The 12,661-nt window shown below is 40.3% G+C and overlaps 1 protein-coding gene across 1 annotated transcript in view; it reads right to left on the bottom strand.

The window, feature by feature from the left end:
• The window catches only part of WDR49 (WD repeat domain 49), a 139,009-nt gene extending 130,964 nt beyond the window's left edge, over positions 1-8,045 (bottom strand). The window contains exons 1-2 of the mRNA XM_042956900.1: positions 7,917-8,045; positions 7,354-7,587 (exon numbers count right to left, since the gene is read on the bottom strand). Coding sequence (XP_042812834.1) covers positions 7,354-7,515 — 162 coding nt within the window. The 5' untranslated portion in view covers positions 7,516-7,587; positions 7,917-8,045. The remainder of the gene's footprint in view (positions 1-7,353; positions 7,588-7,916) is intronic.
• Between the last annotated feature and the right edge of the window lie 4,616 nt (positions 8,046-12,661).

Raw genomic sequence — 12,661 nt, 5'->3', positions numbered from 1 at the left:
CTGCAATGATAAAAACATTCTATAAACTTAATTATCCAATATGATAGCTATTAACCACTTGTGGCTACTGAGTACTTTAAATATGGCTGGTGCTTGTGAAGAACTGAACCTTTCATTTTATTAAATTCTTCTTTTTAAAATTTTCACCTTAATTTAAATAACCACCTGGGGCTCATGGCCACCATATTGGACAACGCAGGTCTGGAGCAATGTGGCAACCTTGCCTCAGAAGTGTTGAGAGAATTAGAGAAGAACATGTGCACACGTGGAAGGGGAAGGAGTAGAGGAAAACAGTGTCCCTGATAGTCCTCAGCAGAGAATGTCAGTGCCCAGAGAGTCCAGATTTAATGGGGGTCATATATCCATGAAATGGTGGTAAGACACGATGAGGGGGGAAAAGACCCTGAGGTGCTTGTGGAAGTGTGAAGCAGAGGCTTGGGAAAAAGTTGGAAATCACCAAGGGACAATCCAGAGACTTCCTGGGGTGGTAGGTTGTGTTATCACTGAGTGTAATATACTTGGTAATGAATGACAAATGTGCAGTAATGGCACACATTATAGTTCTTCGGTTGCCTATTTTGTTTTTCTTTTTTAATTCTCAAGAAAATTGAAAAAGTAGGCCGTGCCCTTGGTCTACAGGTCTGGCTAAGTTGATGCACCACAAATGAATAGCAACAGGCACTGTACTGTCTCTCTCTCACCTTTATAACAAGTTTCTTGGTTGCCTTCTCTGCTCCAATCCTGGCCAAAGCTCAAGGTTAAAATATTTGTTCACCTAAAGCATTCTTCACCACCCTCTCTGACCCGGATCAATTTTTATAAGCACCTGCTCCAAAAGCACACAGAGAAATGGGAAAGGGTATGAAGCTGTTAGAACTCATCACAAAATTCGGCACAAAGTCAGCAGTGTTTAAGAAGGCCGATTTTTCATGTGTGTTGACAAACAACTTTACTTGCTTTTGTTTTGGTGATGACATTGTTTGCTAGCCTCAACCACGAATTCTAGCAAGTCAAACAAAACCTCCAAAGAATGTCAGTCATTTCCAATTGTACCAGCTGCAGTGGTGTTGGATTTGCTTTGTGTTATTATTACCTTAATGTTGGGTGAGCGGTAGGGGAGACCCCCCTGAGCTTCACTGATTTCCTGCTGCCACCAAAAATGGGTTTTTTGATTCCACGAAGAGAGTTGAGGTAAGAAATGCTCTGATCTACCGCCTTTGTTTAGCAGGTCATGAATTGACTGAGGCTGCTGAATGTACAACGTACTATATAACAGAGTTCTAGATTAAGCTTTACCTGTTTACCTTCTCATAAGCCTCCATTGAGATGCCTTTATTTTATTTATTTTTTTTTAATTTTATTTTATGTTTATTTATTTTTGAGAGAGAGAGAGAGAGAGAGAGAGAGACAGAGTGTGAGCAGGCGAGGGGCAGAGAGAGAGACACACACACACAGAATCCAAAACAGGCTCCAGGCTCTGAGCTGTCAGCACAGAGCCCAACGTGGGGCTCAAACCTATGAACCATGGGATCATGACCTGGGCTCAAGTCAGATGCTTAGCTGACTGAGCCACCTAGGCGCCCCATAAGATGTCTTTAGAAAGGAAAAAAATAATAATAAAGTACTAAATTATTCTTATTTTTCCTTTTTTTCTTCCACCTTTTCTCTGCATTGATTTGATTATTGATTATTTGCTGATTGTACGTTAATCCCAAGTTACGAGGGCTGAGCGCCTATGTGTTATTAACTTAACGTGGTTGGTTTGTTAACCAAGTCCTTATCCTATCGGATTCCTGTTCCTTACAACAACATCCCACAAGGTTGCCTTGTGGCCAGTGGGAGCCGTGCCATACAATGGGCTGGAAAGTTGACAATCTGTCCCTGGGTCCTGGCTCTGCCCCATGAGGTAATTCAATTAAATATTATTGCGCTTCATTCTTCTTGTGTGTAAATGGGAAATAAAAATGTCTACCCTGCCTACATTCCAGGCTGGTGAGAGGATCAAATAACATGATGCCTATAGAAGTGCTTTATAAAATCTTATCATACTTGAAAGATATTAAATTTTTATTCATCATTTTCACCTCCACTGATTTCCAGGAAGAGTTTTAGTTCAGTTACAATGAAGGTACATAGGTGGTTAGACCATTAAAGCAAAGATAAAAGAACAGGGGTCATATAATGAAAATAGCAGATAGCTGTTCCAGAAAAATCTACATTAAGAAGAGCGGTATTAATTGAACACTAAATTCAAGCCTGACAATTAAGGCAAACCACAAAACATTGTTAGGCACATGAACTCTCCTTAATCTATGAAAGGAAGCATGTTGGTTTATTAGGAGAGACAGAACTTTTTCTACCATCAAACTCTAAGGATTGGGGATGAGACTGTTTTCTGGGCACAGCCTGTGTACATAACCTGTGTTCCAGCTGCCCTTGCAGTTGGGATGTGTCCGGGATCCATGAAAACCTTCCACATGTGACCCTTCTTGCTCTCACTCCTGCTACTAGCTTGATGCGTGGCAATCACAAATGGTGAGAGATGAAAGGAGCCCGGGCACCTGAATCCTTACCTGGAGCTGCCCACCAATTAGAAATATCTACTTTCTAATTTATATGAGCAAGAAATAAACCTCTAATGTGTATGAGCTATGAAAATATAAATTGTCTAATGTGGAACTTTACTGGATAACATAATATAGAGTTTTTAACTATCAGTTTTACCTAAATTTTTTTTTAATGATCTTCCTGAACTGTCTCCTATTTTGTCAGAGATAAGCAAAATCTAATAGTTGTAAGGAAAGGGAATGAAACAAAGATGGGGGATTTTATTTGTGTTTAGGATAGTAATGCCTGGAGTGGAAAAGAAAGAAGCAAGAGACAAGAATTCTTCTGGAACATGAGATATGTCCAAAAAGGCCTGTCCATTTGGGGACCTTAATAGTGAAGATACAATGAGCAATGAAAAGGCTGAGAGAAGACTGGGGCCTTATGGAACAGGGAGAAATCTTGACGGATTAGAAAGAAGGACAAATAGGGGTGCCTGGGTGGCTCAGTCAGTTAAGTGTTTGACTTCAGCTCAGGTCATGATCTCATGGTTCGTGAGTTCGAGCCCCACGTTGGGCTCTGTGCTGACGGCTCAGAGCCTGGAGCCTGCTTCAGATTCTGTGTCTCCCTCTCTCTCTGCTCCACCCCTGCTTGTGCTCTGTCTCCCAAAAATGAATAAATGTTAAAAAAAAAAAAGACAAAGAAAAAAATAATTAAAAAAAAAAAAAGGACAAATAAAGCGAAGGTAGGAAAGACCTAATCCGTCTTTCCATATTCCCTTAGAGTCTACACCGCCTGGTAGGATCTCAGAGCCTTCAGCTTTGTCCTGTCGGAACAAGGAAGCATCATTCATAGGCTCAGCTGTAGAATCTGTCTATAGGCAGACTCTTGCGAATTTTATAAAGACCACCAAGAATAAGGATAACATAAATTCTGTGGATTTAATCGTTTTATTACATCTCAAGCACAATTTTCAGGAACTGTGGAATTGCCTTCTGAACTTCTCTGATGTTTTGAGACTAAGTTAGCACAAGTGTACTGTGCACATTCCATTTACCCCCAAGATAGGTTTGTTCTGAGAACCTCCCTGAACATCTCTGGGGATGTTAAAAATTCTACTAGGATTTTTGCTATGCTTTTCTCAATGTTTTATGCTTTGAGCATAAATAGCTCATCTTTTGCATGTGGTTTAGATTTCATTTCTAGCTATTTAAGCGAAAAATTTAGCAGGGCTGGGGCAAATAGCGGCATGGAATAGACAGGACAGGGCCAGTCCCTCATTCTGGGCCCACAACCTTGGCCAGAACAGAAGTTCCAGGAGATGATATACAGACACAGCTGCTGTCAGAGGTAGGTGGGGACCCAACCCAATGAGTCCAGCAGGGTGGGCAAACCATAGTCCAAGGCCAAACAGGCAGCAGGGCATCCAGGACCGAAGAACAGAAAGTCCTGGCGTGTAGAGGTCAACAATGTAGAATTCAAGGGAAGAAATACTCAGAAATTTACATAGCCAGACTCTGAAGAAACTCAATATATAACAGGTCTCAATGGGGCTTTTCCAAAATTCCATTTCCCTTGGACCATAATTTTCACTTATCTACATTCCTCTAAAATCATCAAACCACAGCCATCTTTTTCTACATAATAGCTATAGCTTTTGAAGTATCTAAGAAAATGTAAAATATGGTGGACATCAAAATAATATGAATATCCAGAGACCATGCCATTTCTCTAAGCATTGCAAGTGCTACAGGGAAGTTTGAGTAACAACCATTTTACAATTCTTTGAAGAATACAAGTTTCATTCCATTCAGGTTGATATATGGCTTTTTGGACACCATCACTTGAAAGAAAATGAAATTTCTAGTACTTCTATCCAGGTAATTTCTTTGCTCTAAAGATGGGGATCGATTTAAAATAAAATACAATAAAATTAAAAAAAAATAAAGATGAGGATCAAGACATCAGTTAAAATCTTTTGAATGCTAATAAAATGTGAAATAAGAGGTGAAGAATGATGCCTTTGTGCACTTCTATGTGAATTTGTCTTTGCAACTCACTGCTTCCACTTCCTACAGCAACTAAAAGGAATGTAAAAGCATAGTTGTGTTATTCAAAGTTTAAATCCCTTTAGGAAATGTAGGAGTTAGAATCAGGAGAATGTTAGAGGCCACGTGATTCAGTGTCTACTCCCTGAATAATACCCATGTTAATTGAGCACTTACTCTGTGTCAAGCACTCTTCCAAGTATTTTTCAGATAACAGCTTATCTAATCTTCACCACAAATCTGTTGTCCCCCACATTAGAAATAAAGGAAACCAAGGCCCAAAGGGTTAAGTAATTTGCACAAAGACATACTGTTAGAGGAAAAACTGGGATTTAAATCCAAGAAATCTGATAAAAGAGCTTACGGTTAGTGACTCTGAGTCATTTATACCACTTTACAATACATGTAAGCATTACTTGCTTCATTCCTAAATGTTACTACTAAGATGTATACGGTGTGTATATTTCATTTGGAAATACACGTGAAACATTCAATATGCAATTCAAAGGCGCAACTCCCCATTTTTCAATTAAGGATATGGACTTTATCTAATATCTGACAAATCTTCAGCCCCAAATAAGCAATCTGTGTACAAAAAAAAGAGGAGATAAAGAGATCTAGTGACAGAATCTTCACATTTCCAAGAGCATGTCTTTAATGGTTGGACTACAAATCACCACCTTTAGAGTTCCATGTTGCAGGACACTTAGGGCAATTTGTCCTTTTACAGCAATCTACACCTGTGGCCTGTGGGCCTAACGTTCATGACAGATGGACCGAACTCCAGTGAAATTATCAAGTGTATCATCCTTCTCTCAGTATCCATGCTGTGTTTAGAAATCAGACTGTCTCAAGGGCCTAACTTTTAGTCCTGTTGCACATTTGCCATTGGATTATTCCATTCTGTGTCTGTTGAGTCTGTGAAAAATGGACAGACTTCGTTTTCTCTGAAAAGTGTATATGCAAAGCTCAATTTCTTTTTTTTTTAAACTGTCATTAGATTTTCTATGTTCATGCAAGCTCCAATTGCAATCTCTTCTCTCTCAGTAATACCTGCTTTTCCAACTGGTAATTTCAAGATAAGTGATCCAATCTTTGAAACATTTAAAGTTAAAAAAAAAAATCTTGAGACTGATTATCCTGTTCCATTGGCTTCACTCCAGGCTGATCAGTGGTTGAAGAGAACACCCACTCCCACCCTTCGGCAGCAGTTTCATGCTTGAACACATCAACTTCAGGATGTCGACTCTCCTAACAGACCCTAGAATTCAGATTCTTTGTGTCCTAGCAGAACAAACCACCATATTTCTGTTCATGGCGGAGTCAAAGCTGTCATGATCTGGAGTTACGTTTTTCTGAATGTTCTCAAGCTGTCAAAATGTTTGCTATGTCTATCAAAATATGCCAGATCCATTTGGGGCATTGGACATGAACAACACTGAAATTTTTCAGGCAAATGGGGTTGGATGAATAGCAAATATATGACAATTAAAATGAGGAAAGTGTAGGGCAGAGCATGTCTTTCCTACTAAATATGATGGATTATATTATAAAGAAATGATTGATATAATTGGGACATTAATTTATCATTATAGGTAGAATCTAACTGGTTATGCAAAACAGGGTACAGCAGACTTTTCCAGTAGTTAGCAACTCTTTTGGGGGGAGAAAGCTGAAGATTAAAATTTATGCCAATTACAGGCTGATATAATTGTTACATTTCATCATGCTTTATTAATTTCAAGGTGGTATTCCAAAATATTGCATGTCTGTCTCAAATTAATGTGGATACTCCCAAGCACCCTCAGAGGATCTTCTGAAGTCCTGAGAACATATTTTAGCAAACATAATGAAGTAGAAAGGAGGAGGGCTCATGTCTACCTAAATTCCACAGCACGAAAGAGCACTTCTTCGCACTCACATGAGAAACTAAAAATCATTTTGACGTATGTGGGTTACAATGCACAGCTGCAGAATTCCAAATTAATTAGCTAAGATAGAGAGAAGGAACTTATTTATTTATAGTTAAAATTCCTAAGGTCTATTTCATATGTAGAATTAAAATGAAAACTTTACATTTTGTGTCGATTGGCATTGTTCCAATAATTACCAAAAAAGTGGGAGACTGTTGCTCACATAGATCCTGGGACAATTAAGTGCCCCCCCCCCCAAAATGGAGTCACTTGGAGTGAAGCAGGGGAGAATGTTTACAAACTGCTTATTTGCATTTCCAGACTTCCTAAGGACAGATGTGCTGGGAGTCACCTTGTTCCCCACTCACAACCATAACCTTTAGGTTTCCAAAACTATGGTGATCTCTAAGAAAAATTTTGTCCAAGAATTAATCCTTCCTTGATGGCAAGGATATTCAACAGCGGCAATTTTGAACTAAATCATATTTTTTGGCCCACAGAACTGAGGACTAACGTTACTCTGGCGTGAAATCCAAGCCTGATCAGTTCTTTTCAATTCCCTGTTTGTTTTTAATGTTTATTTACTTTTGAGAGAGAGAGACAGTGTGAGCAGGGGAGGGGCAGAGAGAAAGGGAGACACAGAATCCAAAGCAGGCTCCAGGCTGTCAGCACAGAGCCCGATGAGGGGCTCCAACTCATGAACCACTAGATCTGAGCCCAAGTCAGACACTTAACCATCGAAGGTCTTAACCATTAAATACATAAACAATTTTAAGGGAAAAATCTGTTTTATCCTAGTCTTCATGAACAATTTAAACCCTCCAGTAATTAAGATTAAGGCTTACCTCAAAAGCACTCTGTATTTTGAGAAAGTCGCCCACACAGAGCTGGTTTTCAAGCAGGGCAGGGTGGTGGTCTTCATCTGTGGCCACACTTCCTGTTCCCCTGGGGCTCTTTGACCCCAGCTGTGGCCCTTTGTTCAACTCAAGTGCATTCGGGTAACTCATAATGGCTTCACCTCTTTTCAGCTGCCTTCAACTCTTTCTATACTTTTTTTTTTTTTTTAATTCAACAGGTGCCTTTGAAAACAAACCCAATTTAGCAACAGAATTCCAAAATGAAAGCACATTTCAAGACAGACGATTAGGAGAAAAATGTTCAAGCCAAAATGTTCAAGGTAGGGAGTAAAAGCCCTCAACCCCCACATGTCTTTAATTCCACAGTTTACTTTCAAAATCTACAATCGAATCCTTTTAAAACACCCCTCCTTATATTCTGTTTAATCTGGCTTGATTAAAAATGGATAAAGCTTCCCCCCATGTTTATACCAACCAATACAGAACGCAGCTTGTAAATCTCCTTTGAAACGCATTAAAAAAAGCAATTTCTCAGAACTTCTTTGGCTAACCTTGCTTCCGTTAGCATGTCAGGGGTTTAAACTCCATTTTCTTGTGTGACTTGCCCCTGCAAGACTTCTGTCCCAACGGAGGCCTTGCCTCCGAAGGCCACTTTATTAGCAATGTGCAATTCTTTGTTTCATCTGCTCCTGCTTGCCTTTGTGTGTTTCCTGGCAACCAAAGTGAAGCCAACTACAACTTTACCTAACCCTCCCCGCTCCCCACCCCCGCCCACACAACTAATTACTGACCTCAAGGTTTCAATGCGTGATGTAAATGTTTGTTTTTTTTAAAGGACAATTCAGCTACCTCCTTTTCTATTTTATTTTTTTTTAATTTTTTTTTTAACGTTTTATTTATTTTTGAGACAGGGAGAGACAGAGCATGAACAGGGGAGGGTCAGAGAGAGGGAGACGCAGAATCCCGAAACAGGCTCCAGGCTCCCAGCTGCCAGCACAGAGTCCGACGCGGGGCTGGAACTCACGGACCGCGAGATCGTGACTTGAGCCGAAGTCGGCTGCTTAACCGACTGAGCCACCCAGGCGGCCCTTATTTTATTTTTTTAATGTTTATTCATTTTTGAGAAAGAGAGACAGAGCATGAGTGGGGGAGGGGCAGAGAGAGAGAGGGAACCAAGGAATCCAAAGCAGGCTCCAGGCTCTGAGCTGTCAGTACAGAGCCCAGCATGGGGCTCAAACCTGCAGACTTTGAGATCATGACCTGAGCTGAAGTCAGAAGCTTAACCGACTGAGCCACCCAGGCACTGCTCATCTCCCTCCTTTGTAATTAAACTTCATTGGTCTATTATTTACAAGCAAGTTTTATAAATATATATTTCTATGACGCATGTTATATATTATGAAATAATAAGATTAGCCAAAGAAAAGAGAATGACATTCTGGAATTTTATGTTTTCCATATAGGAAACCTTTTATTCTTAATTAATAAGAATCCATTCCTATCTTCTCTTTGTCTTAGTTTTATGTATCTAAAATGGGGATGTTCATCAATTCATTGAACAGAAGGGGGGAAACCACAGCATCACATGATAAGCTTTGTAATAAAACCACTTACAGTATCATCACTGGTTCAGCTACCATTAAAGAAAGGGGAAAAAAAGAAGTATTTTTGAGTATTTTGAGTATTTACCATATGCTAGGCACTACACCAAGCATTTTGCATTCTTTTGCTAGCTTAGCTTTACAACAACCCTGCAAAGCAGACAAGATAGACAAAATCACTCTCCCCACTTTACAGGTGAAGAGAAAAAGAAAATGCCAAAAGCCACAAGAGATGATAAGGTATGAAATACGGGGGATGGCTCCCAGGCTTCAGAGACTGCGCCGTAGATGGATGTCCTCTCTGCACCTTTCGTTCACCTTTGCAAAACTGAAAAGTTGTCACTCGGTATTTTCTCAGATCTCTTCCAGCTCTATCATTTCTATGAGCTGGTGTTCACAAGGCTATGGTGATACACAGTACATTCCAAAGAACACAGAGAAGGAAGCGTCCTAAAGGCATTCCTACACCAGTTTTAGAGGGGAAAAATATTATTCATGCATCCATTTAATTCATCTAGCTCTCTGTCCACTGTTCATTCCAAAGACCATTTATTAAGAACCTACTGTATGTCGTGTCCTGAATTGGATCTGGTCCCTGCACCTGAGGGAGTTTTATAGGCTTGTAGGAGCAATTACCTGGCTAGTTCATCTTTCATGCCAATCCCAACCTCTTGCTGTTTCTGGTGCTGTGTTGAGAAAGATTCTGAAGTCATATCTAGGCTCAGAGGAAAGGAGTGGCATTATAGATTACAGATGTGTATCAAGGGCACAGAAGGGCAAAGGGGGGGCGTGTTTACCCCAGGTTGGCCTTTCCTGATTTAGACCTTCACGTAAGCTAGGAAAATGTTTTTAAGCCCTAATATTATAAATTCCCCTAAGCTGTCTCAATAGGAACAAAATAGTTCTTTTTGCTATCCTAATTAGAAAACTAATAATAGTTTGGATCAGCTGGATCAGTCTCATAAATGTTTGTAAAATATTTTATAGTGATGTTCTGGAGAGTTGGGCTTTATCCAGGAAGAGTCACTAATGAGGGAAGGCTGAGGAAACAGAAAAACCATTCTCTGAAGCTGCACCGGGAGAGGTAGGTACCCCACTGGCTAACAATGCAAAATTCTCTAATTATTCTTAGACAAACTGCCTGGCCTACTTAGCTGCCATCAAGATGCAGCTCTAAACGTTTTCATTAGTCAAAACAGGAAAGTATAACGAGCAGCTAATAAATTACCGCAGAAGTTAATCAATCGACACCGTTTGGTTAGGTAAAATTACGGTGTGGGAAATAATTCTTGATCGTCAAGGCTTAAATGGCTTTAACCTTCTTTGTAACTGTGTGGTTAATTTTCAGGCTAAACTTCCACAGCACTGTAAAATCCATAACTAGCCTCTTGACTCCGCTGAAATTTACCTTCTTGCTTGCCGGGAATCAATTATGATTGTGTGAAAACCTGCCCCAGGCCCCCTCCAATACCGGGCTCTGTGGGCGAATGCGCAGTGATGAAGACAGTCTGTGCTCTCAAGGAGTGGACGTTTGAGTCAGGAGAGAAGGCTGGTGAGCTAGGGGACACCTGCTCCCCTTCCCTGTAGGGACCCGCCAACACTCGCCAGCCCCGTGGAGCGCTCACACGTGCAAGGGTAGAGCAAACGGAAGCGTCCACTGGCCTGTGCTTCCTTTGGAACCTTGGGACTGAATCATTCTCTCCACTGAACACGCTCTGCTAAGTGTGCTTACATGACTCCCCCGGTCCAGCCCGTAATTTATACCCACCAGTGTACATGTGGGCCTCACCTTTCCTCCAATCCCCCTTCCTTAGTTTGCCCTCCCCTCACACTGAAGCCTATCCTTACCGACATTCTTCATCTTTGCCTAGAATTCTCCCTGCACCTCCTCATTTTGACAGAAACCAGCTTTCCCTTACCAACCCAGTTTTCCACCAGACTATCTCCCACGTGAAGGCTGTCCCAGTCCCCGTTGCACGGGAACAGCAGAAGGGTGTCTTCTCCTGGTATCCTTGTTTCTTGAACCCATGCCTTCCCAACATGGCCCAGCGGCCAAACACCCCACAGCTCAGTTTAAATACAACCTCCTGCCAGAGCCTGAGGGAAAGCACTAAGCTTGCCTTCTGCAACTTTTAAGTCCTCAATAAATATTAGCTTCTTTCCTTCCTTGTTCCCGATCCTCCCCGTTTGAATTAATTACTCCTTCCACTCTGCAACCACAGCATTTTGTTTATACTTTAAGCACAGCACTTTTTCTTTCTGCCTTGCAGTATAATTAGTTGCCTGTGTATCTCTGTCTCCTACTACATTAACTCTCTAAGAACAAGGATGATACCTCGCTAATGCTCGAGACTTACATTGCCAACACAGAGCTTCGCATAAGCCACACAGCAGTACAGCAATGTGTGCTCATTTGTAAAATGGGATGGGCAGAAAGTGAACTTCACCCATAGCTCTGAGATGTCAGGGAAGGATCCTGGGACTGGGTGACACTGAATCAGAAACAGAAGCAAAATTCCATGAAAAATAAAATGAGTGAGGGAAACAAAAGATTGAATCTTCAAAGCACTTAGAATAAACCAGGTAAGTGCTTTTGCAACAAAGCATTTTTTATACATACAGTTTCTGTGTAAGATGGAAATGTGTCGCAACCCTATTCCATCCCAGACACTGCTCTAGGTGCCAGAAAAGCAACGATGAATGAGACACACGCACCGTTGCTCAGAGACACAAATAATAGTAAAAGGTTGGTTTTAAATTAATCCTATCTTTGGAGAAAGCAGGTCTTCAGTGAACTCTTAGGCAATATAATGTTTGCCTCTTGATCTGCTGAACAATGTCCATAGTAACAAAACCGTATTTTCATAATAGCATTTCTCAGACTGTTCAAGTATTTAAACACTGAGAAGTCACACAATAATGATATCCTAAAAGAACTAAATATATAATTTTGCAATAAATTGCATGTTATAAATTTATAATTTGGCAGTGGCAGCCAAATTAAAAAATATGTGGAAGTGAAAGGTAAAATTAAGAACATTCTAATTATTGACAAGTATTTCTACCACTTGAAAAGGTGCGTTCTACCACTGTGCTTTTCTTGTGTCAGTAGACACATAGGATCCACTGAAAGGGATATTGAAAATCACTGCTTAAAAATATTCTCAGGTTCAATGTTTTTATGCAAATTTGAATGGGTGTTTCCAACAGCTAATCACTTTTGAGCACCTCTTTGGTTTAACAAACCCTTCTCCTTGAAATGCGTCCATGCCCAAAGTACATGTGGGCTGGCTGTCTGCACAGCTTTCACTGGGGAGCCACTTTCTCGGCAATTACTCTGAACTAGGTTACCAAATTCCTTTATGTTACCTCTCTCAAAGGACACTGCATTTTATTCTACAAGGAGCTTTAGAACAGTTTATCAAAGTCACCTTGATATCGAACACTTGCATCCATGTATAGAACCACTAACACATAGTCATAAAATCATTGCCATGAAAGGAGTGACTGGAAATCCAGTAAACATTTATTGATTTTCTCTTTGAAGAAAGACAGAAAGCAAGTAGGTTGAAAATGAAAAATTATTGAGTTCCAACGACTGTTAGGCACTTTCACAAATGTTATTTTATTTAAGCCTCATTATACGCCTGCAAGATACTTAATATTTTCCTTTTTTTTTTCTTAATGATGGAACT

Source organism: Panthera tigris, chromosome C2 (assembly GCF_018350195.1).
Source record: "Panthera tigris isolate Pti1 chromosome C2, P.tigris_Pti1_mat1.1, whole genome shotgun sequence".
NCBI lineage: Eukaryota > Metazoa > Chordata > Mammalia > Carnivora > Felidae > Panthera > Panthera tigris.
This window is presented reverse-complemented; position numbering and strand designations above follow the sequence as displayed.